Source organism: Gymnoscopelus microlampas (genome assembly GCF_963454915.1).
Source record: "Gymnoscopelus microlampas genome assembly, chromosome: 9".
NCBI classification, from domain to species: Eukaryota; Metazoa; Chordata; class Actinopteri; order Myctophiformes; family Myctophidae; genus Gymnoscopelus; species Gymnoscopelus microlampas.
This window is the reverse complement of record NC_139946.1, coordinates 28125455-28151126: the sequence shown is the minus strand read 5'-3', so window position 1 is coordinate 28151126 and position 25672 is coordinate 28125455. Positions and strand designations below refer to the sequence as shown.

The window sequence follows — 25672 nt, the reverse complement described above, 5'->3', positions numbered from 1 at the left end:
CACCGCACCGCCCTGGAGCTGCTGTTTATCATGTTCCCGGTCGAGGATTCTTCGCGCCGCGTGCTGCGGCCGGGGAGATGGGGAGAGACAGCACCTGGCTGCGGGCCCGACAGGCTCTTATCCACGGCCCCGATAAGCTCTGTCCTCCCTAGTTCTCTGGCTGAACCGCCATGCACAACATGTTGCCATAAAACAGAATATAGGTCATACAGGATCGGAGGCTGAGCGTGGAGCCGTCAGAAGAGGAGGAGGAGGCGTGGTGTTTGAGCTCTCAAATTGTCACCGTTAGGCTGAAACCTTGTATCGCCATATTTCATCGTTTTATATTTTTTCTTAAATGAATGGCCTATTTTTTACTGTGTCGTATGACTGTGTCATGCAAAAGTAGTAGCCGATCTACAAACTTACTACGTTGCGATAGCTATATTTGGGACCTAGATGTTGGGGCTGCTACGTGGCCCTCACATCACTCTGCCTATCTGACCAATATGTCTGAGTCATAGTGTTGGGGGCTTTGTCAGAGTACTCATTGTGTCCCTGTATCTGTCTGTCTACCTGTGTCCCCTTTTAGGCCCATACTCGACAGCGGGCACCTGGTTATCATGGTTATCTCTGAGTCATAGTGACGTGGCTGTGGTCCTGCCTATACAGTTTATGGGCGTTATCGGGTTTGTTTATGATTATATCTGAGTCAGAGTGACGTGGGCCATGGTCCACCCGCCAGCCCTACCATTAGCCAATTTTAATATATAGGATGTTTGAAAATAAAATACAGATTTCACCTAAAATTAAAATATAGGTTGAAAGTGGTTAAGTCTGTCTGTGGATGGGGCTGGTAGAGTGCACCAAGGCTCAGTCTTTGCACAGCGGACCTGGGTTCAAATCTGACCCTTTGCTGCATGTCCATCCCCATACCTCTCGTGCCATTTCCTGTCTCTCTCCACTTTTGCTATCAAAAAGGTAAAGGCTTGCAAATGCCCAAAGAATATCTTTAAAAAAGAAAATCTGTCTGTGGGTTTTACAGTTTGGGAAATACAAGATTTCTGCCCAATAGCGACAAAATCCAAGTCCTTAGCACCTAACAGGCCAAACTCTTGCCTGATTCACGTTTTCTTTTTTTGCATGGATCATTCCAAGTGGGCTTCTCTAAAATCATTAATAATCCTATTGAGTTCAATTGAGATAATTCAAGGCATACCTCCATTCTCAATGTGGGAATACAGTCTCTCCATTGTTCCTTTTAGCAACCTGAAAAACAGCTTACGACCATTGTTAGCATTCTTTGTGGAATTTAATGGGTTCTATCAGTGCAAGCAAATGCGAGCCAATGAGTTATCTTCTATTGGATTTAATGAGCAATACTAGCCAGTCATATTCCAGTTATCTGAAGGGATGGTGCAGGATTTCTTCCAAAGTGTTTAGTGAAGGAAATACACAGTGCAATTCAAATGATGAAAGTATTCTTTTGATCCTGTGAACAAGTTGTAATTAACGACCCATCATAAACCTGCATAGCGTACTGACTGAGGGCTTTACTTTTATCTGTAAGCCCTGCTGATAGAAACATTTAGACATTTTTGTTTGAAATAGATCACTTTAAAACAAAACAGAAAACACACCAAGATATTACCTATTATATAATTAATAGAAAACATATGACAATGATATTTGAACCACTGAACCCCTATACTTCATTTACCAGGGTACCCCGGGGGTCTGTACTCGGTCCCCTCTTTTTCTCCCTCTACACTATCTTTGCCGAAATAGCCGATGCATGCTACAATGCTAGTTTTGCCGAATGTTCGCCTACTGTATTTTCGCCGAGTGCTCACCTATGACATGCCCAGACTAGGGATGCTGGGGTCCATGATTTAAAATGATCTCAAAATCAAACAAACTCTGGCAGAATATTAGATAAGATTTCATTAGAGTTATCAGTGGTCTTGCGGTTAGAGTGTCCGCCCTGAGAATTGAGGGTATCGGGATTGGGGAGGTCGGGGTTCCATCCCCGGGCGGGTCATACCAAAGACTTTAAGAATGGGACTCAATGCCTCCCTGCTTGGCACTCAGCATCCAGGGTGGGTGGTAAATCCCTGTGACATACTAGCGCCATGTCCAGAGGTACTTGTACATCAAGATACCTCACGCTACAGAAACAGGAGATGGGCTCCTGCCCTATGGGCCTCATGGCTCGGCAAGGCTTATTATTTCCTACTTTCATTAGATTTAACTTTTCCAAATCGTAACACTGCTCTCTCCCTCCCTCCATTTGACTCGTTTCCGGTCCATCCTGGGCCTCAAGGCGGAGGCCCTGCGCAGGCAGCTGCAGGAGGCAGAGGAAGGACGCGATGCGGGCCGCAGGGAGCTGATCGAGGAACACAGGGAGCTCCAGGAGTGTGCCCAGGAGAGGGACAACCAACGCAAAGAGGTGCTGGACCTGAGGAGGCTGCTGGGGGACGAGGCCAGGGACAAAGAGGCCATCCAGACCTCCAACCAGGAGCTGAGGGCCTCCGTCAAGAGAGCGGAGAGCGACAATAACAGGTACGGGGTTAAGGCACTGGTGATCCGACACAACAAAACAGTGGGCGGAGGTTTTGGGACATTGTCTAAAACAACACAATGTACAGTACCTCTAACCTATTTGTGACACTTTTGGGGGAAACATTTTAGATAACTTCTTATTACACAACTTTTGTTGAATACTCGTACTCTGTTTACGTTGCTATAGATGCGCAAGCTTGAAAGCTAATAAAAGTCAAATTATCTTTGTTCGAATTGTAAGTAGCCACGTAATAAGTGGTATAATGTGCAGCGAGACGGTTATTGTTGCATCTGTCTTGTTGTACATCAGTGGTTCTCAAAGTGGAGTCCAGGGACCGCCAGGTGTCCTTGAGAAGGTTCCAGGGCCCAGCTAAATTTGTTCTAGCAGTAGATCTGCTATTTTCTTTTTCTTTTTTTATGTGGAATATTTATGAAACATTTTCATACAAATCTGGTGTGAGGGTGCCTGACACAATATAGTTTCAGATGGGGTTCCGCGGCCAATTACTTATTTATCTGGGGGTCCTTGACATGAAACAGTTTGAGAACCACTGTTTGTACATGATCCATTACTTGTAAAATAACTGAATTAGCTTGAGGCGAGCCGTGGAGGAGAGGGAGCAGAAGGTGTCCGTCCTGGAGGAGTGTAGGAGTTCCATACAGCAGGAGGCCTCTGCTCTGAGGAGCACCATGAGGGAGCTGCAGAAGTCTCGCCTGCAGGCACGCAGAGAGCTGCAGGAGCTGCGTCGACAGGTGAAGAGCTGGCCTTGATTTTGGCTTCCGTGGCTTCTGTCTGACTGCTTTTATGATGGGATTAATGTCTCACCGTTCCTTGTCGTACCTGTGAACAGCACCCTTTACTGTACTTAAGTGCAATTTTGAGGGACTTTTACTTTATGTCCATTTGCCAATATATTACTACCAATAATATTATACTTCTACTCCACTACATCTCAGAGGCAAATATTGTACTTTTTAGTCAATTATTTGACAGCTTTAGTTACAACAAATTACTTTGCCGAATTACCGGTAGGTTATTCATAATAAATCCATAAAAACATTGCAAAAAATTGCAGATCTACAAGCTTGTAGATCGGCTAGTATGAATTAGGTCTTAAGTGGTTCATGGTCAATAATTATAGTACAATTATATGATACATATGATTCTTAAATGGCCATTCTGCATACTTTTGAATACAAGCTGAGCAATTCTACGTTGTGGTATTGCTACTTTTACTGAAGTGAAACATCCGAGTACTTCTCCCACCACTGGTGCACAGCTAAAGGTCCTGGAGGGCGAGAACAGCAGGCAGAGTCAGGAGGTGCGGGAGCTGCAGGCTCGGGTGTGTCAGGAGGAGGCGAGGGAGGAGGAGGCGCGACGCGAGGCCTTCGCTCTGAAGCAGAGGATCCTGGAGAGCGAGGCTGGCAGAGAGGCGGCCCTCAACGAGGTAGGAAGGAAGTTCTCCCTCCGGGGATTAGTCTGCTAACAACATGCTTGAGCAAACCCCCCCCCCCCCCATTCGTACATACTTGGAGAATACCTGCCACATTCATGGCTGAGAGAGAGTGCGTCAGTATACTGTATGCTTTACTGTAAGAACTACAGCAGCTGGTAGTCTGTTCTGTTGGCGGTTTGGAATCGTCTGCAGGTAGCTGAGAGACGACCGTACATGAATCAATCCCGGTTGGATACCTGTCCTCAGGATTGGGTTTGCTAGGGGAATATCCCTTGTTTTATCTTTTGTCCTTGTTTGTCCTTCTTTTATCCCTAATTCTGGTCAGACTGTCTAATATGTTATTCATGTTTGATAATATCATATTTTAACAATTAAAAATATGTCAACCACATTAACCCTGACCTCATTTTCCATTTCTTTTTTAAATAGCAAAAATAGCGGATCTACAGCCTTAAGCCTTTCTCTGTATTTCAAAACTTCCCATGATGCATTTAGCGGGCAAGCATTGGCCTGGTATGTCCATAATGGTCTATGCTAGCATTACATCAACCTGATTCATATTTTAGGAAGTCACGCTTGTTGTTTTTACCACAGAAAACAATGACACTAACATGGGTAGGGTGGCAGAAAGAACCTAGGAAGTAAGTATTTTCACATCACAGATTTTACCCCAGTGACATCACTGGGATAAACAGACAGAAGATTGCTCAGTTTTATTGCTGCTAATGGAACATTAACCAACTCAGTGGGCTTGTGGTTAGAGTGTTCACCCTGAGACCAGGAGGTCAGGGGTTCAATCCCTGGCCGAGTCATTCCAAAGGTGTTACCCAATGGCTATATAAATGGTACCCACTGGTTCCATAGATATAGAAACTTAGATACCTCATTGGCCTCTGCAGTTCATTGTAGCGACTGGTATCTCAATACAAGGCTGAGGCTCTTCCGCATGGGCTGTTTGACTACTGACCAATCACATCGCGTTGACTACTGGCCAATCACAGCGCGTATAACTGACTAGTTGCTGCGCGGCTGCCTCTTAAGAAAAGACCCGCCCCACCTGCCTCTGATTGGCCTACCGAACGCCCCCTTCTGTGACGCACACGGAAGTTTCCAGCTTGCCCTGCTGAAGCGGAAGGAAGTGGAAGGCTAGCCCTGCGGAACAAGGAAGCGCGCCCGAGATACGAACGCTTCAGAGCCGAAGGAGGGGTGTGTACTCATACAGTACATCAAGGAAACAGGAGATAGGCTCCTGACCTGGACCTGGACCTGGACAATTTGGCTCAGGAAACGTTGGTTCCCAAGGCTACTTAATGGAACATTAGCCTTTCAACAAATATATAGAGATGAAGTTTACAATTGTGATAGGTATCCCTTTAAGCCTTTTTTTCTGTTAGGGTAAATAGCTCTAAATGGCACATTGTCATAGTAGAGACTTGACTGGTACAGACCCTACCAATGAGTCCCATGTGTCTTTGCGCAGGTTGCAGCTCAGCAGCGGCGTGCAGTGGAGCTGGAGGAGGCAGAGCGTCAGATCAGGGAGGCACTGCAGCAGAGAGAGGCTTGTCTGCAGCAGGCTGACCAGAAGCTCAGGGAGGTGAGCGCCCAGCTTGAAGGGGCGCTGGACGACGCCAGAGGCCAGATCAGGGAGGTCACCTTGAGGGCCAGTCTTGCCGAGGGCAAGGCTCAGGGCCTGGATGAGCAGCTGGGCCTGGGCGATGCCGCACGCAAGGACCTGGAGCTGAAGCTGGCGGGCCTGCATTCAGCTCTGCGACGCACCCTGGGCATCGGCCGCACAGGGTCTCCGTCGCGTAGACGAAGGTCTCCCTCACCATGGAGAAGTCACTCGCCAGTGAAGGGTAGGGGCCATGCAGGTTTACATGTAGCGCATAATGATCTCTATGCAGTCCCTCTACTACACCTGTTTTCTAAGTGGGAGCCGCGGCCCAAAGGGGTCCACCAGGGGGTGCCAGGGGGGCCAATTGGAAAGGAGAGGATTTTTCATTTGATTTTTTAATATATTTTTTTTAAATTATTATTTCAGTTCAAATTAAATGCATAACATTGTTGGCATCCCTATTTAGGACATTCATTTTTGTAATTTTCAAAAAATCAATCATTTTCAAAGATGAATCTACAAGCTCATAACGTATTACGTACGCTGCAATGCGTAATACTAATAGAGCTTGTAAATCGGCTATGTTCAGGTTTTGTTTTTTTTTTGCCATTTTGTAGGAGGGAACTGCAGCCAGAGGCTATGGCTGTTTTGGCATCCCTGGCTTGGAAAAGTATGGAAACCCATGCTCTACTAGATACTTGAATGAATAATATGGACTCTGCTTACAGGGGTTGACAGTGTGGTGGATGGGCCTGTTCCCTCGCTGCCTCACGGTGTAGATGAAGAACCGGACATGGAAGCAGTGCAGACAGCTCTCCGCGAATTCCAACAGGAACTCAGGGATGCACAAAGAGACAGGGTACAGTAACGGTTACCTCTCAACAACAGCTGAACCACAGCTCAAAATGCACAAATTCAAAGGCGCCACCCTCAATCTGTTCATGTCACTGTAACACATACTGTATTTGCATGGTGTCTTAGAATGGAAACTCTGTCATCTTAGTTTACTTTTACCTTTTAGAAGGACACTGGTAAGTGGCACTAAGTGGTGGATGATCGTCAAGTGCTGTATTGGTATTTAACACTACTTAACACAGTTTTCCACATTTACTATGAATCTGATTTTTTTCCCTGCAGGACGATGCTAAGGCTCAGATAGCAGGTCTGACTCGACAGGTGTCGGAGCTCAAAGGCGATCAGGACAAGTCAGGCAGCCAGCTGCTGCAACTGCAGAAGGTCTTGAAAGAACTGGAGGAAGGTGGGGGATTCTAGATCAGTGGTTCTCAAACGGTGCTCTGTGAGACGCACCAGGAGAGCCTTGTGATTTTGTGACAACCACTGCAATATATATATTACTGCAATATATACAACTATACAAAACATTATGAATCATTTTGACTATTTACTATATCAGTACTTTGTGTGCACTCATTTCCCAATACAAAGGCAAATTCTATACCCTACATAAATAGATAGTGTACATTTTTAACCACTTTCAACCTTGCATCCATATTTTGGGGCGTGTACACATCATCTACAAGCTCACAATGTACAATATCAGCATGTAAATCAGGTATGCCTTGAGATTTGGACTTGCCAACTGGTGTGCCTTGGACACAAAAAGTTTGAAAACCAGTTTTAAAATATCAATATCAGTTATGAATCATGTGTGGTTGCCTATCTTTTTTGGTGACTTCTTTGCGCCTGTTCCTCCAGGGAAACGCGAGATGGCAGAGCAGCTGCACGGAACACAGACCTCCCTTTCGATGCAGGAGGAGGCGGCGCGGCGCGGGGACAGGGAGAAGAGGAGCCTCGGGGAGGAGGTGGTCAAGCTTAGGAGCAGTCTGCAGGCAGCCGAGGCCGAATCCAGGGCACTGCAAGTAGGTTCGGAAGCCAAAGACAAGAATCAAGTTACAACACTGTGCTTTTTAGTGACAGCCATCAATGTTTTCCATGCCGTCGCTCCTCACAGGAGAAGCTGGAGCGTTCCCAAGGCCTGGAAGCCCGCGCCGAGGCAGAACAGCGGAAACTCAAGGAGACCCTGGAGGCTTCGGAGAACAGGGCAAGCCGCCTGGAGCTGTCCCAGCGCACCCTGGAGGGCGAGCTGCAGCGGGCGCAACTCAGGGCGGCCGAGCTGGACGCGGAGGTGGGGGCCTTGCAGGAGAGGCTGGGTGAGCTGAGAAGGGAGCTCGGCGAGAGCGAGGACCGCTGCGCCGCGACGAGGGTCGGCGAGGAGAGGCTGGCGGCATCGCTGGCCCGCACCGAGCAGCAGGAGGGTCAGCTGAGGGAGCAGCTCCAAGACCTGTCCACCTCTCTCTGTGACAACAGGGCGAGTAGCGGATTCATGCAGGAGGAGATAGCACAGCAAAAGAGGACCCTGACTGTCAGTGAACAGGACCGCAGGCTACTGCAGGTACACTGACTTTGCATCCATTTTTCCTATAAGAAATGTGTTTCTCCCTCGTTTTTAAGTTTCAAATAAATTCCATTAACCACTTAAACCCTAGCATCCCTATTCTGGGGGGAATGTTCAGCGATAACAGCAGATCTACAAGCTCACAATGTGTCACAACAAGCCCGTAGATTGGCCATTTTCGGCAAAGAGATTTGGTGTAGAGGGGAAAAAGAGGGTACCAAGTACAAAAGGGTACCAAGTACAGAGCCGACCCCAATCAACTAAGTATAGAGGGTTCAAGTGGTTAAGGGTAATAATAAGGCTCTACTCTACTTCCAGTTGTCAATAACAATTCTGTTTAATGGCAGAGCCCACTTTCTCAGTGTACTCTGTCACTTAATCACACTCATAAAAATGATGGGTTTAAGAGGTTGACCGAGTAGGTGGATGGTGCAGGAAACCGATCCTGGGCCAATTTGAAACATTTTCATATTTATTCAGGGCTGTTAAATAAAAACAAATTCCATGCGTTGTATACTTTTATTTCAAGTTTTTCTACTCCAGTCCAGCTGGGGATCTTTAATTGAAACTGCAAAATAAGATGAATCACTGAGCTTCCATTACTGGCCTTTGATTTACAGAGCAGCCGTGTAACCTTTACAGTGAAGGTTTTTTTTTTTATTTACCTTCGCTGCCGTGGTTTTCCTGAAGGACCTCAAAGACTATGCAATAAAATGCTCCGGAAAGCTCATTAATTCTCCAAGAGCTTCTCAGGAGAGCTTTCAGAGCTTAGTTGTGGGACTGCCTTTTAAAGATGCTGTGCAAACATAAACATGGTATAAAGATTGGTATAAATCTCTTTTATTTTGCTCAAAACCCATTGGCTCATGCCAATAAAAAGGATGGAGGGAAAAAAATTAAAGAAAATCCTACAATGTTTTCCTGCAAAAAGCAATGGAAAGGAACGACAGAATATGAAGCAAGTTGAGAATTCGAGAATTCAAGCGTGATCCTGAGAGCAAACTAATGTTTGAGGTGAAAGTTGGTGGACTCATTACTCCACTACTCAGTACATGCTCCACCAGTTTGTCTTTATAATGTGTTTGCTTGCCTTGCACAGGAACGTCTGGACAAAACTCGAGATGCCCTTTCAGAGAGCAAGAGGCTGAACCACATGCTGACGGAGCGGGCCCAGAACCTCCAAAGGGCCCAGGAGGACTCCGAGCTGAGGGGCTCCGAGCTGGAGAAACATAACAGGACCCTGAAGGAGGTGAGTCAGCCCGGCGACACGGTCGTTTGCAAAACAAACAGGATATACAGTAAGTAAAACAACATTATGTGACGTGCCTGGGTGACCCTGATGCAGGCCCTGAGGCAGAGGCAGGAGGCGGACATGCAGGCCCAGGACGGTGCTCTGCAGCTGCAGAGGGACAAGGAGGAGCTCCAGAACAGGGGGATCAGCCTGCAGAGCTCCCTGCAGAAACTGCAGGGCGAGAGGGCCGAGATGGAGAGGGCCCTCACCCGTCTAGGGAAAGACAAGGCTTCTCTCAGAAAGTCACTGGAGAAGGTGAGCTGTCCCTAACCTCTACAATGCTAGGTTTCCATTTATTTCTTTATTTTACATTGCGTAAACCATTCAATCCGGGAACGCATCTGTGTCATTTTAGATTTGAGATATAGCCATTATTTTATACTTTGGTTATTCAAAAATCATGAGAATTTGTGCAAATCTTTGAATATATATATTTTTAAAGCAAACATTTGTAACTCAAATCTTTGCTTCTGGGGACAAAATATTTTGAGATGGGGGGTCCGCAAAAAATACATATCACTTTGGGTGGTCCTTGACATAAAAAAAATTGAGAACCACTGATATTATAGCAACATATACGGCTTTCAGAGAACTGTTAGGATTTAGAAGACATTTGTAGATGCGTTCCCGGATTGAATGGGTTAACCTAGAACGCATTCGTTGCGGGGGTCATTATAGTAAAGGATGGTCGGCACTGGCTCAGGAGGTAGAGTTGCCATTTAATCGGAAGGTTTGTGGGTTCGGTCCCTGGCTCCTCCTGGCTTCATGTTGAAGTGTCCTTGAGCAAGACCCTGAAACCCTAACTGCTCCCGATGAGCGGGTTGGTACCTTGCATGGTTGCCTCTGCCATCTGCGTGTGAAGAATGGGTGAATGTAATGCACATTGTAAAGCTCTTTGGTTAAAAGCACTAATATGTAAGCACCATTTACCGTTTAGATTGACCATTTAAAGAACAACGTTAAATATATCTTCCCAGGCCTGGGCCGCGGCAAGGTGGTCCAGGCACCCTAGGCTGCAATGCTAGGCTGCAATGCCAGCCTGACACCGTGTCGCGGGTTCAAATCCCGATCCCTACGACCTTTGATGCACGTCTCTCCCCATTTCCTGTCAGTCTACTGTCCTATCATTAAGGCATAAAAGCCCAAAATCAAATCTTTAAAACAAGTTTTTTATATATCTTCCCACCCAGTAGCACAATAACAAAAACAATTACAAGATCAAGGAAGATGGAAGCTGCTAACAGGTCACAAGAGTTGGCAGAGTGATCTATAAAAAAGAAAAGGTAGCCCTGTGTGAAGCAACAGCACGGTTGGAATGTCGTCTTCCGACCAATCAGATTGCTTGGCCGAAACTACCTGCTGTCAACAGGTTCCGAGTGATTTGCGGGCTTGGCTGCCGATTCCTCTCATTTCACTTGGAAAATAAATCCTTCCCCAGACTCCTTGCCCAGATATGACTCTACGCTTCGCTTTTTATTAGCCTATTATTGTTTGTTCCCTTCTCCCCAGACCCCTCTTTTTCTGTCACAACCTGTATAAAGTGATCTTGAAATGATGGAAACACGGAGATGTACTGTGAGAAACAAGCTGCCGCCACGGGCACATGGGGGCTTCTGCTACACACATTACGGCGAGGCTCGCACGTGAGTGCCGAGGCCATCATGGTAAAGTCATTGCTGCCGTTGTGTGTGTCGCTCTGCTGTCAGGTGGAGCTGCAGAGGCTGAGGAGGGAGGAGGAGGTGGCGCTGGCAGGTCAGGAGAGGCAGCAGCTGGGGGATGCCGTCCGCACTCTGGAGCAGGAGCTAGCAGAGAGACAGGTTGAGGTGCAGACCCTCCAGGTGAGAGGGCCAAAGATCAGCTGGCAACAAGCGATTTCTACGGCAGTGTTGAGGGTCCCAAGGGGGTCCCCAGCAAAATGAGTTACCATAGCATCAAAATCTGTTTAACCACTTTAACCATACATACATCACATCAGCTCCTTGAAAATAGCTAGTACATGCTCACAACAACGCGTCATGGTGTGAGCTTGAAGATGTGCTATTTTATTTAAAAAAAACAATTCTGGTGAAATTTTTTTTTTTTTTTTAAACATTTTAATAATATTTTCAGATGGGGGTCTGTGGCCACATACAATTTGGGGGTCTTTGATATGAAAACGTTTGAGAACCTCTGCTCTACGGATAAGATAAAGCCTGTGACTGTGAACTACTGTGTAGGAATGCAACAGTTAATCAAACTACTCAATTTAATTTTGGATTTGGGGGAAAAAAATCTAAAAACGTATCATTATAGGAAACAAATATTATCGAAAATAGCGAAAATAACAGATCTACAAGGTCACAACATGAGCTTGTAGAAACATTGTACACCACAGTATAAAACAGGTCTTAAGTGATTCATCACCATACTAATCGATTCAGTCGATTAGTCCATTTTTTGTGTCAATTTGTTCATATATATTTAAAAAAACATACTTCTCACTTATTCAATAACTCGAAAAGTCATTGATAGAATAATCGCTAAGGAAACAATTGATAGTTATACAGACCTAAATGTGTGTTCAGGCCCAGATCTCCCAGTTGGAGCACTCTCACTCCCAGCGCCTCCTGGAGGTGACGGCTCGCCATCGCCAGGAGATGGACATGGAGACTGATCGTCTGAGGGGCGGGCAGCTGCAAGTGGAGCGGGCCCTGGAGAGCCGCGAAAAGGCTCACCGTCAGAGGGTCAAATGCCTGGAGGAACAGGTACTGTGTTGTCATCTTCAGTTGTCAGCCTTTAAGTTTCTGTCTATGTCTGCCTACACAGCAAAATCCAGAGTCTTCATGTAACCGCATGAAACCTAGCATCCCTATTCTTGGCATGTTATAATAATAATAATATCTTTGATTTATTATCTTTGATTTAATATCTTTGATTTATATAGCGCTTTTCTAAGTAGCAAAGTTGCTTCATATGGGGGGAAAAGAGGAAAGAAAGAAAAAGTTATGTCTAAGTGTAAAAACAGTCAAAACAAGGGGGTTGAGGGGTTAGCTGGGGAAAGCAATCTTGAAGAGCTGGGTTCTGAGGGTGTTTTTTAAGGATGAGAGGGTGGGGACATCTTTGATGTGGTTGGGTAGTGCATTCCAAAGGGAGGGCTGCACCCCAGGTTCGGCGCTGGTCCTGGGGACTTCCAGGAGGTTGGCATCACCGGACCTGAGGGAGCGGGAGGGGACATGATGATGGAGGAGGTCGGAGAGGTAGGGGGCGGGTAGGTTGTTGAGTGCCTTAAGCTGAGCATTTGGCAAAAATAGGCAAACATTCAGCCAAAATAGCCGATTGACAAGCTCAGAAGCTCGTTGTGGCGCTTTGTGTGAGTTTGTCGATCAGCTATTTTCAGCTAGAGGGAAATAAAAAATCACACCCTGTGTGAAGTGAGTGGTGCCTTTGATGAGCCCCGTATTGACCCCCGTATTGATATTGTCATCAATGTTTGTGGACAGACAGACATACATACATACATACATACATACGGACACACGGACAAAGCCAGATATAGGAGTGGTTGCCTTCGGCACCACTCAAAAATCACACCCAGTGTGAAGTTGGCGGTGTGGTCATAACAGTGGTCATCACAGACCCATGACTCACTTAAAAAAAACATAAATGTGTGTTTTTAAGTGCATAGTCCTATTTATAGGACTATGCACATGTGTCATGTGTCTCGCTAGCCAATCACAGTGCTGAATAGAGTCAGCCAATCACAGTGCAGCTAGTGGTCATCACAGTGATGGAAGCTCACTTAAAGAAAAGTATAGATTTGCATTGAATGTGTAGGGGTTAGGGGTGTACAATGGGTAGCCAATCACAGTGCAGGGTTAGGGGGGTACAATGGGTGGCCAATCACAGTGCAGCAAATGTCAATGTCCCAACCTCACATATAGGGGTGGTTACACCGCCCAAAATCACACCCAGTGTGAAGTGAGCGGTGTTATTTAGAACAGTGGTCATCACAGTGATGGAAGCTCACTTAAAAAAAAAAGTATTTTTTTTAAGTGCGTGGTGCTATTTATAGGTTATTAATTTCATCATGCGTCTCGCTTGCCAATCACAGTACTGAGCAAAGGGTGGGAATAGAGTCAGCCAATCACAGTACAGCGAAAGACACATTTTCACGACGGTCTTTTCACGACGGTCCCAAACCCACTTTCAAAAAGGAGAGGACCAAGTACAGTATAGGCCCCTGGGGAACCTTTGTTAACGAAGTGTATAGTTTAAATGGTTAATTGTAAGAGTGTAAACATTGTTCACATCCCATAATAGCTGCTAACACTGAAGGAGCAGTTGGACCAGGAGATCAGAAGACGGCAGGCGTACGTCAGTCAGATGCTGCAGCCCAGGCAGTGAAAGCAGCCCTGCATGAGATGTACACGGCCCTCATGGCCTCCGTGGACTCTGTTCTGTTGGCAGCGTCCCAGGCAGCAACAGCAACATTTATGTTTTAGGCTAGATCTGCTTCTTTGGAGCACATACTGTACACACGACACACGCACTCCCAAGCATTTTGCTCCCACACACAGGCACACGTGCACATTGGATTACTTTAATCTACAGGAGAACTCGACAACAACAAACAATGAAAGTCTTGTTTATGAGTTGGACTAGATGTGCCAAATTGTTTTAAGGATTTCCTCTCACAAGCCACACAGTAGGTGTTTCTACTGTAGGCTGTTCACTCTGTCTCCATGTGTTATGTTTTTTTGTTTTTTTTAGGGAAACAATGTGATGGAAAGTTTCCTGGCTTGGTGCTATTTGCTACGCCTTTGTCAGTTTATCATGCTCACACATTCGTCTTCCATTGCACTGATCATGTTCACATTTATTTATAAAGCACAAATGAATCTCAAAGTGTTTTCAACAAACGAGCACAGAAGTGCACACGTGCATTACTTTTTCAAATCAATTATTTCTATCCTAATCCTGATTTGTTTAATGGAAAGCTGTTTTTTTTAATAGAAATGGGTTAAAATAATAAAAACATTTTTAATAATAATTCAACTTTGTTTTGATCTGATGATTTGATTTGGATTGATCTCATGGTCCTCTGATGTCTGATTATTTCTTTAAGGGTCTATATAACCCATTCACTTTGTGTATTTTCACACGATCAACATGAGCTATGTCTTAATAAAAATTCTGACTCAAAGTCAGTGAGATCTGATAAGCAATGTGGTCAATTCTGCTGAACAAGCAGCTTTTTCCTTTCCCAAGTCTAATTTATTTAGATGTTTCTGTAAACTTTGCGACAGATCAGAGCTGCTCCCTCACGTCGTTCGAGATCCAGAATTGGGTTTGCAGTTTGCACCAGTGGTGTAAAGTAACTAAGTACATTTACTCTAGTAAAGTACTGTAAATTCACTTTTGAGGTACTTTTTCTTTACTGGAGTATTTTCAATACTTTTACTTCTACTCCACTACATCTCAGAGGCAAATATTGTACTTTTACTCCACTACAATTATTTGAAAACTTTAGTTACTAGTTACTTTGTAAAACATACATTAACCACTTAAGCCTTTGAAAATAGCCGATCTACAAGCTCACATTTTATACATGAAAACCTGTGATATGGGAGCTTCTGCATAATGAGTAGGCCTACTTTTACTTTTGGTAGTTGAAGCACATTTTGATGTCAATACTTTTGTACTTTTACTCAAGTAGAATTCCGTACTTTTACTTGTAACAGAGTATTTCTATATTGCAGTATTGATACTTTTACTTAAGTTTAAAAAAAAAAAAAAGTGAGTGCTTTTTCCACCACTGGCTGGCAGTTTGCACCAATGCACCATTCAAACTCAAAGGCTCTCTGTGGATACATAGAGATGTGGGTGAGAGGATGACCTTCGCTCTCTGCTGCCTGACTGACTGCGCTCCCAAGGAATTCTCTTCCAAACATTAACGCGCACTCTCGCTCCGTGCAGCGTTGCCATGTCCGCTTATTATAAGCCACTATGGGCTTCTTTTTCTGTAAAGTTGCTTGTAAATAATTGTTAATTGCGGGTCGAGTTTTTGGGCTTGTTTCCTAATGTTGTTTAAACCACTGGTTCTCCAACATTTTCATGGCAAGGACCCCTATATTGTTTTTATTTGTCCAGTCCACAGACCCCCCATCTGAAAATATTTTGTGCCAGGGATTTGTGTTAAAATGATTAAAAAATGTTCCAAAATTAACTTATTATTTCCTTTTTTTTATGGCAGATCTACAAGCTCACAGCGCATTGCATCGCGATGTGAGCTTGTAGATCGTCTATTTTCAAATAGCCGTAGCCTAATAGTCGCTTCTTTTGGGCTTGTTGTTTGCATAGACCTAGTTGCTATTCTCTCCAAGAATCTGGCAACACTCGCTCTATGCTTCCGTGGGGGGCATCCATCGTCATTCCTTCAGAGTTTGACTGGGGCAATCATCGTGTTATTATTATCCCTGACATCCATAAAATCCTGAGTCAATTTTGTGGTCTCTCTGCTTTGCTGATTAGAAACCGCAAAGAAGTATTTGTAACTGTGTGCTCAGTCTCACCCACATGTGCATCTACTTTAAGTCATTGACTTAAGCACTACGTGCGCGCACCCGTTCATTCACTGTTAGATTTATCACAAATCACAGCCTTTCACTCTACTTCTTCTCGCAGTGCGCTTGTGTTTTCATAAGCGCGAACATGCGTGTTTTCTGGCTGTGCTACGGCTCGGCTCCGGTATGCCTAAAGTAACTTCACTCAGTCAGGGTTTTTCGCAGGAGAGAAGTAGCGTTGCCTGATATTGTGAGAGAAATAAGCAAGCCAACTAGGTTTAGGAAAACAAGCTCAAAGGAAGCAACTTGACATGAGCACTTTAAACCTACCATATATGCAGGTAACAAGCTCACAACGCGTCGCTATGCTGATATTGATAGGCCTATGCTATTTTCAAAAACTCCTTCAATAAAATGTGGAAAATTTGGAATTTGTTCCCAACATTCTAACAACACAAATGCTCCCAAGAACAAAACCATTTTCATGAAAGATATTTTAGAACCACTGGTTTAACATGTTTTATTGTTGTTTTAGGCAAGCCTAAATAAGCAAGTACACTTAGAAACAAGCCCAAAAAACGCAGCCCACAAACTACCAATATTTACAAGCAACTTTACTGAAAAACAAGGTCAAAGTCGCTTATAATAAGCAGACATGGCAACACTGCAGGAGAGAAGGGGGAAGCCTTGTCACAGAGGTTCTTTAAAGCAGCCCTTTGATTATCATAGCTCCGCCCAGTGCTGATCCAGTTACCAGCCCGGCGGAGGCCATTGGCTGGAAGCGGCTAATTATGCAAGGTAGTGAATCCCTACGGGGGAGGTGGGGCCAGAAAGTGAAAGAACTCCTTTGGCAGGCAGAATAGTAGAGCTTTTATTGAGGATATTTCTAAAAGCTAGCCATCAGGGACCAAATCGCTGGATTGTTAAAAAAAAAAAAAAAAAAATCACGAATCACTCTCTCTGCTCCCCCCACTTTTTTTTTCATTCCCTCCCTCATTTCATGTGTGAGAGACACGGGGAGCAGCAGCACCCAGGCAGCAAGCAGAATGCAAGGGATCTCCAGTATTCCCCTGCCTCAGACTCAGTACTGAGGGCCACATTGAAGACAGACAGGAGAATACAGACGAGGATTCGGCAGGGTTGCCGTGGATGAGAGAGAGAAAGGTGTCCTGTCCTGCCCTGTTCAGTCCTGCTCTGCCCTGCTGCTGCTGCTGCTGCTGCTCTGCTGCCTCAGGTGTGTGTGCGTGGTGGTGCGTGTGCGTGCTCCTCCCTCCCCTGTGCACCACAGTGCCTAGCTGTCAGCTCCATCTCTCTCTGGGTGTCTGAGGCCATGGTGTTGGTGCTGCGAGCCCTGCTGCCCTGCCTCTGCACCCTGCTGCTCTCCCTGGACCGGGTGGCACCTGCCGTGCCCCTGGGGGACTTCTACCCGTTCGGCCGGGACCAGGGGGACACGCTGACCATCGCACAGGACGACGGAGGCTCCGGGCTGGTGGAGATCGCTATCGCTTTCCCGTTCTTCGGCGACAGACACACGGGACTCTACGTAAGTACAGACCGACAAGCGGGGACGCGTTCATTCATTCGCGTGCGACAAGTTGCGCCAGAGATGCTGATGTAGTCGAGTAGTAGAGTTGTGGACAGGGTTGCCATGTCGGCTTATTATAAGTGGCTTTGGCCTTCTTTTTCTGTAAAGTTGCTTGGAAATATTGGTAGTTTGTGGGTTGCGTTTTTTTTTGTCTGGTTTCTAACGTGTAGCTACTTATTTAGGCTTGCTTCCACATTTTTTAATTATTATTTAAACCAGTGGTTTTCACTTCTCACATATTATTTTCATGTCATGGACCCCTAAATTGGTATATTTAATTTGTCCCTAATCCCCATCTGAAAATATTTTATACCAGGTGAACCCCGTACCAGATTTGTGTTGATAGAATGTATAAAACATATTCCAAATATTCCACATTTTATTTCAAGATTCTTTTGAAAGCTACAAGCTACGTTGTTAGCTTGTAGATCGGCTATTTTCAAATAGCCGATGGTTTAAAGTGCTCATGTCATGTGGCCTAAGTTGCTTCCTTTGGGCTTTTTTTCCCCTAGACCTGGTTGCTTATTGCTCTCACAAAACCTGGCAACACTGTGCTGTAGCCTGGTAGAGTTGTGGATGTGGATGCATGCGCCGACGCGCACATGTGCTCACTTGGCAGTCCTGTCCAACTGACTGACACGGCGTGATTCCTATTAGAACCAGTGGTGGTAAAAGTGCTCTAATCAGTCTAATGTTTTACTTAAATAAAAGTATCAATACTGCAATGTATACTAGTATATAATACTCTGTAACAAGTTAAACTCCAGAATTCAACATTTAAAAAATGTAAAAGTACAAAAGTGTATTGGCATAAAAAATATACTAGTACCCAAAAGTACCGAATGTCCCATTTCACAGGTTTCAAATGTATTAAATGTATTGAAATCTTTTGAAAATAGCCGATCTACAAGTTCACAACATGTCATGGGATGTGAGCTTGTAGATCGGCTATTTTTAAATAGCCAAAGTTTAAATAGGGCTGAAGTGGTTAATGCACGTTTGTTTTGTAATAATAATCTTCTAAATCTATAAGTAACTAGGCCTACCAACTAGTAACCAAACGTTTTCAAATGATCGTAGTGGAGCAAAAGTACAATATTTGCCTCTGAGATGTAGTGGAGTAGAAGTATAAAGTATGGAAAATTGTAAATACTGAAGAAAGTAAAAATACCTAAAAATTGTACTTAAGTATAGTACTTGAGTACATGTACTTAGTTACTTTACACCACTGCATGACATCTTCTTCACTCTCCATCATTGAGCTCCCCTTCCTCGCTCTGAGGTGACCCTCCTCACCCCCATGCAGAGAGACTAGCGTGTGATTGATTGACATTTTTATTGACCAAAAAATGCATAGCCAATAAATACATGAACACATGAACATATTTGTACACAACATTTGTCAAAAGCTCCAGAGTTTATTTTAGAGAGGGGGGGGTGTTCCACTTTTGATTTGGCAATGTAAACACATGTTTTCTCATGCCAATAAAGCCCTTTTGAATTAAGAGAGAGAGAGAGAGAGAGAGAGAGAGAGAGAGAGAACATTATTAGTCTAAACGTGTTGGTGAGCCCCTGTTGTAAGTCTACAAAGAGCTGTAATGAGGAAATGACAGTTTGTGTTATAACTGCTGTGGAGCATCTGTGAGCTGTTCTGTTTGAGTTCAGAGCAGGGGGGGAAATATGCACACTGGAGAGAGAGAGAAAGAGAGAGAGAGAGAGAGGGGGGGGGAGAGAGAGAGGGAGAGATGTAGGCAGGGGGTAGATTGTGAGAGAGAGAGAGAGAGAGAGAGAGAGAGAGAGAGGGGAGAGAGAGGGAGGAAGAGCTCTTGGGAGGAAGCTGAATGGTTTGACAGGGATTTTCGCGCACCACAGTGAAACCCACTTTGATCTGCCTTTGTCATGTATGGGGTTCAGTTCCAGCACATGGGAAGACAGAGCCCCTTTAAATCAACACCACCTGTTGTGGTTATCCCCTCCCTGGCCCCGCCCCCTCCGCCTCCCTCTCCTCCAGGAGACCCCGCCCACTTTCGGTCTCCTCAAACCCTGACAGAAGAGGCTGAGACACCATGGCAACAATCGGCAAGTTCAAAGTTCACCTTTCTAATCTGAGCATCCAGACTGTGGTTGAGTGAGATCAGTGTCTCGATGCAGAGATATCACAGGCCCACACATTGTGTGTGTGTGTGTGTGTGTGTGTGTGTGCACACACACGGCCAGTCGGCCACGCACACAGACACACGCACATGCACACACACACACACACACACACACACACACACACACACACACACACACACACACACACACACACACACACACACACACACACACAGACAGACACGCAAGTGCATATTAAATACACAATAACATATAATTGACACTATATATTTATTATATATTGATATCACAGTTGATCACGCCTTTGTTTTGACCATTATATATCTTCCATTGTGGCAGCACAAATAGCTACACCCGGGTATTTTGGGAGTGTTCTCATTATGAGTGTTGCAATGAATCCAAACTCATGTAGTGTGTTATCCTATAATAACACATCTATTATCCTACAATAACACTGGAAGACAATGGTGAAGCCAGACAAGACAAGACAGATGTCAACAGAGGTTGCGCTGTTGATCTCAGATTAGATTACTAGGGCTTTGATAAGGATCTGAGTCATTCTTCACACTACAATGTGCTGTGTAAGTGGTGAAGTGATATGCTGTTACACATGAAGCACAAGTAATTTAGAGTCAGATAGACCAGGCTGTAACTCTGTATCCACCAAAGACATAAAAGACTGTGGCAGGCACTTGAAAATTACAGTCACGCTCGTTTTAAATGCTTCACCTGAATCCATTAAACATCTGCTGTAAACCAAGCGAGCCACATGGCGACCTCTGCCACAAGAGAGCGAGCTGCGCTGAGCAGGTGATATTTCAGTGAACACTAAGGGGCAAATTCATATGGATAGTTTCTCCCAGGAGTTCATTCCAAGCCTTTGGGCCACTGCCACATGGAAGCTGTAGAACCAAGCAGCTTTTAGGCGGTTCGTGAATGTTGTCTCATGGTATTATCATAACTGACTCTGTTTAGCACTCCATGTGCTTGAAAGTATTTCCGTGAAACCCCTCACCGCAGCTCCCGTTAAAACCCTTAACCCTCTCGTTTCCTGCAGGACAAACCAAACGTTGCTGTCTTCTTATCGTTGGCTGTTGTGCCTTTGAAATGCAAACCGTTTCACACAAATGTCATTGAACCGAAAAAGCTCTTCCAGACGTTGGGACAGTCATGGTTTCTAGTATCACACCAGTATAAACACAGCGCTCACACACCTATAGCTCCCACTCCAGTCCCACTCCAACCTAATCAGGCTGTCCCTTTGTTTGTGTCTGGGAGTTTTCACATTACTAGCCCCCCCCCCCCCCCCCCTCACAAAGGGTCCCTCTCCTCCCATGACTCAGATAACAAGGTGAAGGTCTTCCCTGCAGACCTGACCAGCTGCTTTATCAGAGAGGCGACCAAATCCCTTTAACAGAAGACAGATGCATCTGCAAAGTGTCTTAGGGGCTTCCAAACAATGCAAATAACGGATTAACTAATCTTGCGGATGGCTGTTGTTAACAACGTAGCGGAGAAGGTCCAAGGTTCGAGAGGACACATAAGTCCACATTCTCCACAACTTTAAAAGCAGATGTCAGAGAAGATTGTTAAAATCTAAGTTATTTACTGGAGGCAGATAACCCTTTAATAACAACCTCCACACAACGGTCATGCTCTCAACATTTATTGTGGGGGAAAAAAGTTAAAAAAAACAAAACAAAACTCACTTACATGGTATAACATACAGTATATAATTAATCCAATAATATTTATGGGGTAAGGTTCTGCTTGCCTGTGTTATGAAGTCAACTATTAGAGGAACTCAAATAGGTTTGGGGAAGAATAATGCCAAGGACAAACTCTAACTGCTCTGCTCACAGATTTGTAACATCTGCTAATGCTCATCTGCTCTTTTTAAGAACTTCAGCTCCAGTTTGCGCAACTTCAGGCTTTGGAAACAACTAAACTATGAATGGCTTGGTGTAGTGTACATTATATGAGCCTCTGTGTGTGTGTGTGTGTGTGTGTGTGTGTGTGTGTGTGTGTGTGTGTGTGTGTGTGTGTGTGTGTGTGTGTGTGTGTGTGTGTGTGTGTGTGTGTGTGTGTGTGTGTGTGTGTGTGTGTGTGTGTGTGTGTGTGTGTGTGTGTGTGTGTGTGTGTGTGTGTGTGTGTGTGTGTGTGTGTGTGTGTGTGTGTGTGTGTGTGTGTGCGTGCGTGCGTGCGTGCGTGCGTGCGTGCGTGCGTGCGTGCGTGCGTGCGTGCGTGCGTGCGTGCGCGTGCGTGCATGTGTGTGCGTGTGCAGTAGTACCTAGGTGCATTTCATGTAATGCTGAAATACAGAAGTATTAAGTAATCCTAACTTACATAATATGCTTGGAGAAATGTCCGGATGAATCTTGAACAGGGACTGATTGTTGATATAGCCTATTAAATCTATTATTATTATATCTATAGTGAACTAGGTTGTATAGTTTCTATAGCATGACAAGCATGTTTTATGATGGTTGTCCCAGAATAATGCCACATTGTTCTAGATACAGGACTAATGTCAAGATTTACCACTGACCCTGGCATCCCAATTTTGGGCATTCATTTATTGTAGCCATTAGTATTAAGAAACTAATGGCTACAATAGACGATCTGTGACGTGACCGCGTACTGTGTGAATGGCCCATCAAGCAGCAAACCACTCTCCATTGATGTCAATGGCAGTTGCCACCTGACCGTGTCCTGTGTGAACGGCCCGTGTAGCTTGTAGAAATAGGGCTTTAACCACTTAGGTTAAACTATTTTGGGGGGGGGGGGGGCACAGGTGACCTGGGTTCAAAGTCCAAGTGCACAGTTCACAGCGCAGACACTTAACTGGATTTCGTCACATTGTTAGACAGCGGCTGCGAAACCTCGTTTTTTTGACAAGGAACGGCTAATGTTTTCCTGTGCTGATCCTTGCGTACCTTTTTCATTTAGCGGTTTGCTTTGGCCTGACTTTTCCCAGATGAAAGTTTATTTTTGTCCATAAATTACTTGGCCCCGAAGAAAAAAACCACCCAAGAAAAACCCGGCATATATCCGGCAAAGAATTCCCCAAAAATAACAAGGGTGTTAGAAGAGTCAAGTGGCACCGTTGAGAGTAAAAGAGAGCGAGAGTGTGGGTGTGTGTGTGTGTGTGAGAAAGAGAGATAGAGAGAGAGAGATGCTTCTTACAGCTGATTTATACAAATTTATACTACCAAAAATAGCAGATCGCGCTGTGGATCGTGCTGCGACCCGTTGTGAGCTTATAGATCGCATATTTTCGGTGCACGACACGAAGTGCAAGCGAGTACAGCTGAGGCTTTACAAGGCTGATTGATGGTACCTCTCCCATGTGAGCCTGACCTTGGTCATATTACAGCATAACACAAGACAGTGCTGAGCCCACACGCTCTCACATAAATGTAATACATAAACCGCCCCTCACTAAATGTCTGTACTAGTTAGAGCCTGGTGAAAAGGTCTGATTGCTGATTAGAGCGATACACCCAGAGTAAATCCACAGAGGAAACGAAAAAGCATGTGATCATATAACTAAAAGGATAAGTTGCCAAGTTCAGTCATAGAGGAATTATTTTAACTCCCCTTCAGGTCGTGACCATGTCAAAATAGGCCCATATTTAATATGAATCCTCAACCAGGAAGGAATAGACTTGTTTAAACAGTTCCAGATGCGAACAGAGATTGGATTAGGCGACTAAATGTATTCCGGTATTGGAGTATAAAGTCTTTTTGGTGTTCAGCATGATTTCCTGCACTAATTTCGCTGTGAGATGGGTGGCTTCCAGACCGCTGCCACCGCAGGTCCCTCATTAGTGGGTGTGTGAAGCTTGTTCTCCGTCCGTCCCCTCCTGTGCCATTCATCCAACCCTCTCTCTTGTTCTCCCGGATGGATCAAACGGAGCTCCGTCCGGTCGACCCCGGGGCCGCTGCCCCTGCAGACCGTCATCTCTCTCTCTCCACATAGGCCACGTTCTCACCACATCGCGCTGATGCAGAAGGGAAGGCTGCGGTTGGGCAATTAACTGAGCCCCCGTGCAGGGCCAAACAAAACTTCCTCTGCTGTTTTTACAGCGAAGTCCCAGAAATTATGGTTTCCATACGCGTGAGGGGAAGCAAAGCCTGACCACTCTGACGTTGCTTTGTCACCGTCACATCACCAGTGCCCCCCTACCTCCGAGGACGGAAAGGCAAGGTTCACACCGGCGATTAGCAGAAACGGGATAGGTGGCACGGGTGGCAGCGTCTGCACCTGCTGATGATAAGCAGGAATGACTCCATGAATGAAAGCCTTTCACGTGGCCCAACACAGCCTTCCTCTCTCGTTCACAGAGACAGGCTGCTCTGTCTTCTTACTGACCTCTCTGATACAGTAGGCTACACTTGGATTACCATGTTATCTAAAATACTAAATAATCAATTAAATGGCCAGAGCAGTTGCAGTTACAATGTGTGGGTTAGTTAGTTTGATAGATAGATGCTTTATTTGTCCTTGCGGAAATTCATTTCGCACCAAGCAGCCATCAGGACACAAAAATCACAGTACATAAACTACTACACAACACCTCTCTTACATAGAGGAAAATAGAATAAGCTACCAGTCATAGTTTGAGAGGCATATATCATATATCACATTACACATTATGTGCAGCACTGAGACCGGGCCTGTTTGTTCAGAAGTCCTATACTTGTGGGGACTTGCACTGTGGTACTGTGCACCGTCGTCCTGATGGCAAAAGGCGGTGTTGACTGTATAGTGGCCATGGGTGTGCTCTATCCCTAGTTGTACACATTGGTTGTTGCAGTACTTATCTTCCAAATTAGGGGGTGCTCTTAAAAAAAGTTTGATAGCTACATTTGCAGTCACAGGGTCAGAGACTAACATCACAAATGTAAAAGATTTGTGGTAAGAGATATTGTGTTTCTCAAAGTAAAATGTAATATATCTTTTGTTTTTGTAGTTTGTTGATGCACTTTAAATTAAACTTTGCAGCTGAATTTGCTGAACACAATTTACTGCTGTCTTGTGCAACAGTAAATGTTTTGTTTGTTCCCTTGGCTAGCAGAAAGTTGTTAGCATGACCTCTAGCATAACACCCCCATTGGGGATGGTTGTCACACTCATAAGCTTTATTGGTGAATTGTTAAAATATTGTAATACAAACGCAGCTCCATTCGGCCAAGTTATGTTATTGACCCTGTTTATGAATACAGAATCTTGCTCATAGGGTTTAACATCCTAGGTTCTATAGGAATTTGTCATACATGATTTTAAATATTATCTTTTTGATAGCGTAAGGACATGTTTTCTCCAAAGAACATTGAATTAAAAGTTGAAAACATGAAATATAATTCATACAGGTGTTACCTTTTTGTTTTTAGCCATAATCAGAAATAACGCCCCTCTGTTTCCCCTCTACACCAAATCTCTTTGCTGAAGATATAGCCGATCTACACGCTCACTACCCGTCACATTGCACCACGATGCGTTGCGAGCTTGCAGATCGGCTATTTTCAGCAAATGTTTGCTTATTTTGGCGAATTAATATTCACCTATTTTTGCCGAAATATCCGGCTATAGACCATATTCACACGGCGGCCATGTTGGCATTTTGCATTGAAAAAACGGGGTGGCAACGGGGTGGAATTTCATTAACTTAATAGCAAAATGGCCGCTGTGTGAATATGGTCTATTATTATGACGTGCCCTAATATTAGGGACGCTATGGGTTCATGTGGTTAAGCCAAGGGTTATACCACAGTCATTATCTTCTCTGTGTGAACTGAACTTATTTGATGTGCCCTCTCTCTGGCTTTGCTCTGTTCTTGTTTAAAACCTACTTTTTTTGATATTTCTTCGCTTGAGTTATGGCCACATTGGACACTTTAGGTTCATACAAAGGGATATTTGTAGCATATAATTGTTCTGGGTGCTGTGGTGTTCACTTTTGCAATCATAATTTACTGCTAGATGCGTGTAATGTGAGAAATCTTCAAAATCAACTTTAACCTACAGTCACATTCATTGTGAAATGCTGTGTGGATAAAAGCGTCAAATAAATGTTTAAATTCTAACAGGAAGTTGATACTTC

The 25672-nt window shown here is 44.7% G+C and overlaps 2 protein-coding genes across 2 annotated transcripts in view; both read left to right on the top strand.

The window, feature by feature from the left end:
• The window catches only part of crocc2 (ciliary rootlet coiled-coil, rootletin family member 2), a gene marked incomplete at both ends in the record, with an annotated part of 48409 nt that extends 34706 nt beyond the window's left edge, over window positions 1–13703 (top strand). The window contains 13 exons of the mRNA XM_084066071.1: window positions 2303–2541; window positions 3135–3294; window positions 3822–3989; window positions 5479–5854; window positions 6342–6472; window positions 6751–6871; window positions 7330–7493; window positions 7586–8026; window positions 9129–9278; window positions 9375–9575; window positions 11027–11158; window positions 11885–12064; window positions 13620–13703. Coding sequence (XP_083922197.1) covers window positions 2303–2541; window positions 3135–3294; window positions 3822–3989; window positions 5479–5854; window positions 6342–6472; window positions 6751–6871; window positions 7330–7493; window positions 7586–8026; window positions 9129–9278; window positions 9375–9575; window positions 11027–11158; window positions 11885–12064; window positions 13620–13703 — 2547 coding nt within the window. The remainder of the gene's footprint in view (window positions 1–2302; window positions 2542–3134; window positions 3295–3821; window positions 3990–5478; window positions 5855–6341; window positions 6473–6750; window positions 6872–7329; window positions 7494–7585; window positions 8027–9128; window positions 9279–9374; window positions 9576–11026; window positions 11159–11884; window positions 12065–13619) is intronic.
• A 3098-nt stretch (window positions 13704–16801) lies between these two features.
• Window positions 16802–25672, top strand: part of sned1 (sushi, nidogen and EGF-like domains 1) — a 43462-nt gene continuing 34591 nt past the window's right edge. The window contains exon 1 of the mRNA XM_084067193.1: window positions 16802–17405. Within this exon, the coding sequence (XP_083923319.1) occupies window positions 17193–17405 (213 nt within the window). The 5' untranslated portion in view covers window positions 16802–17192. The remainder of the gene's footprint in view (window positions 17406–25672) is intronic.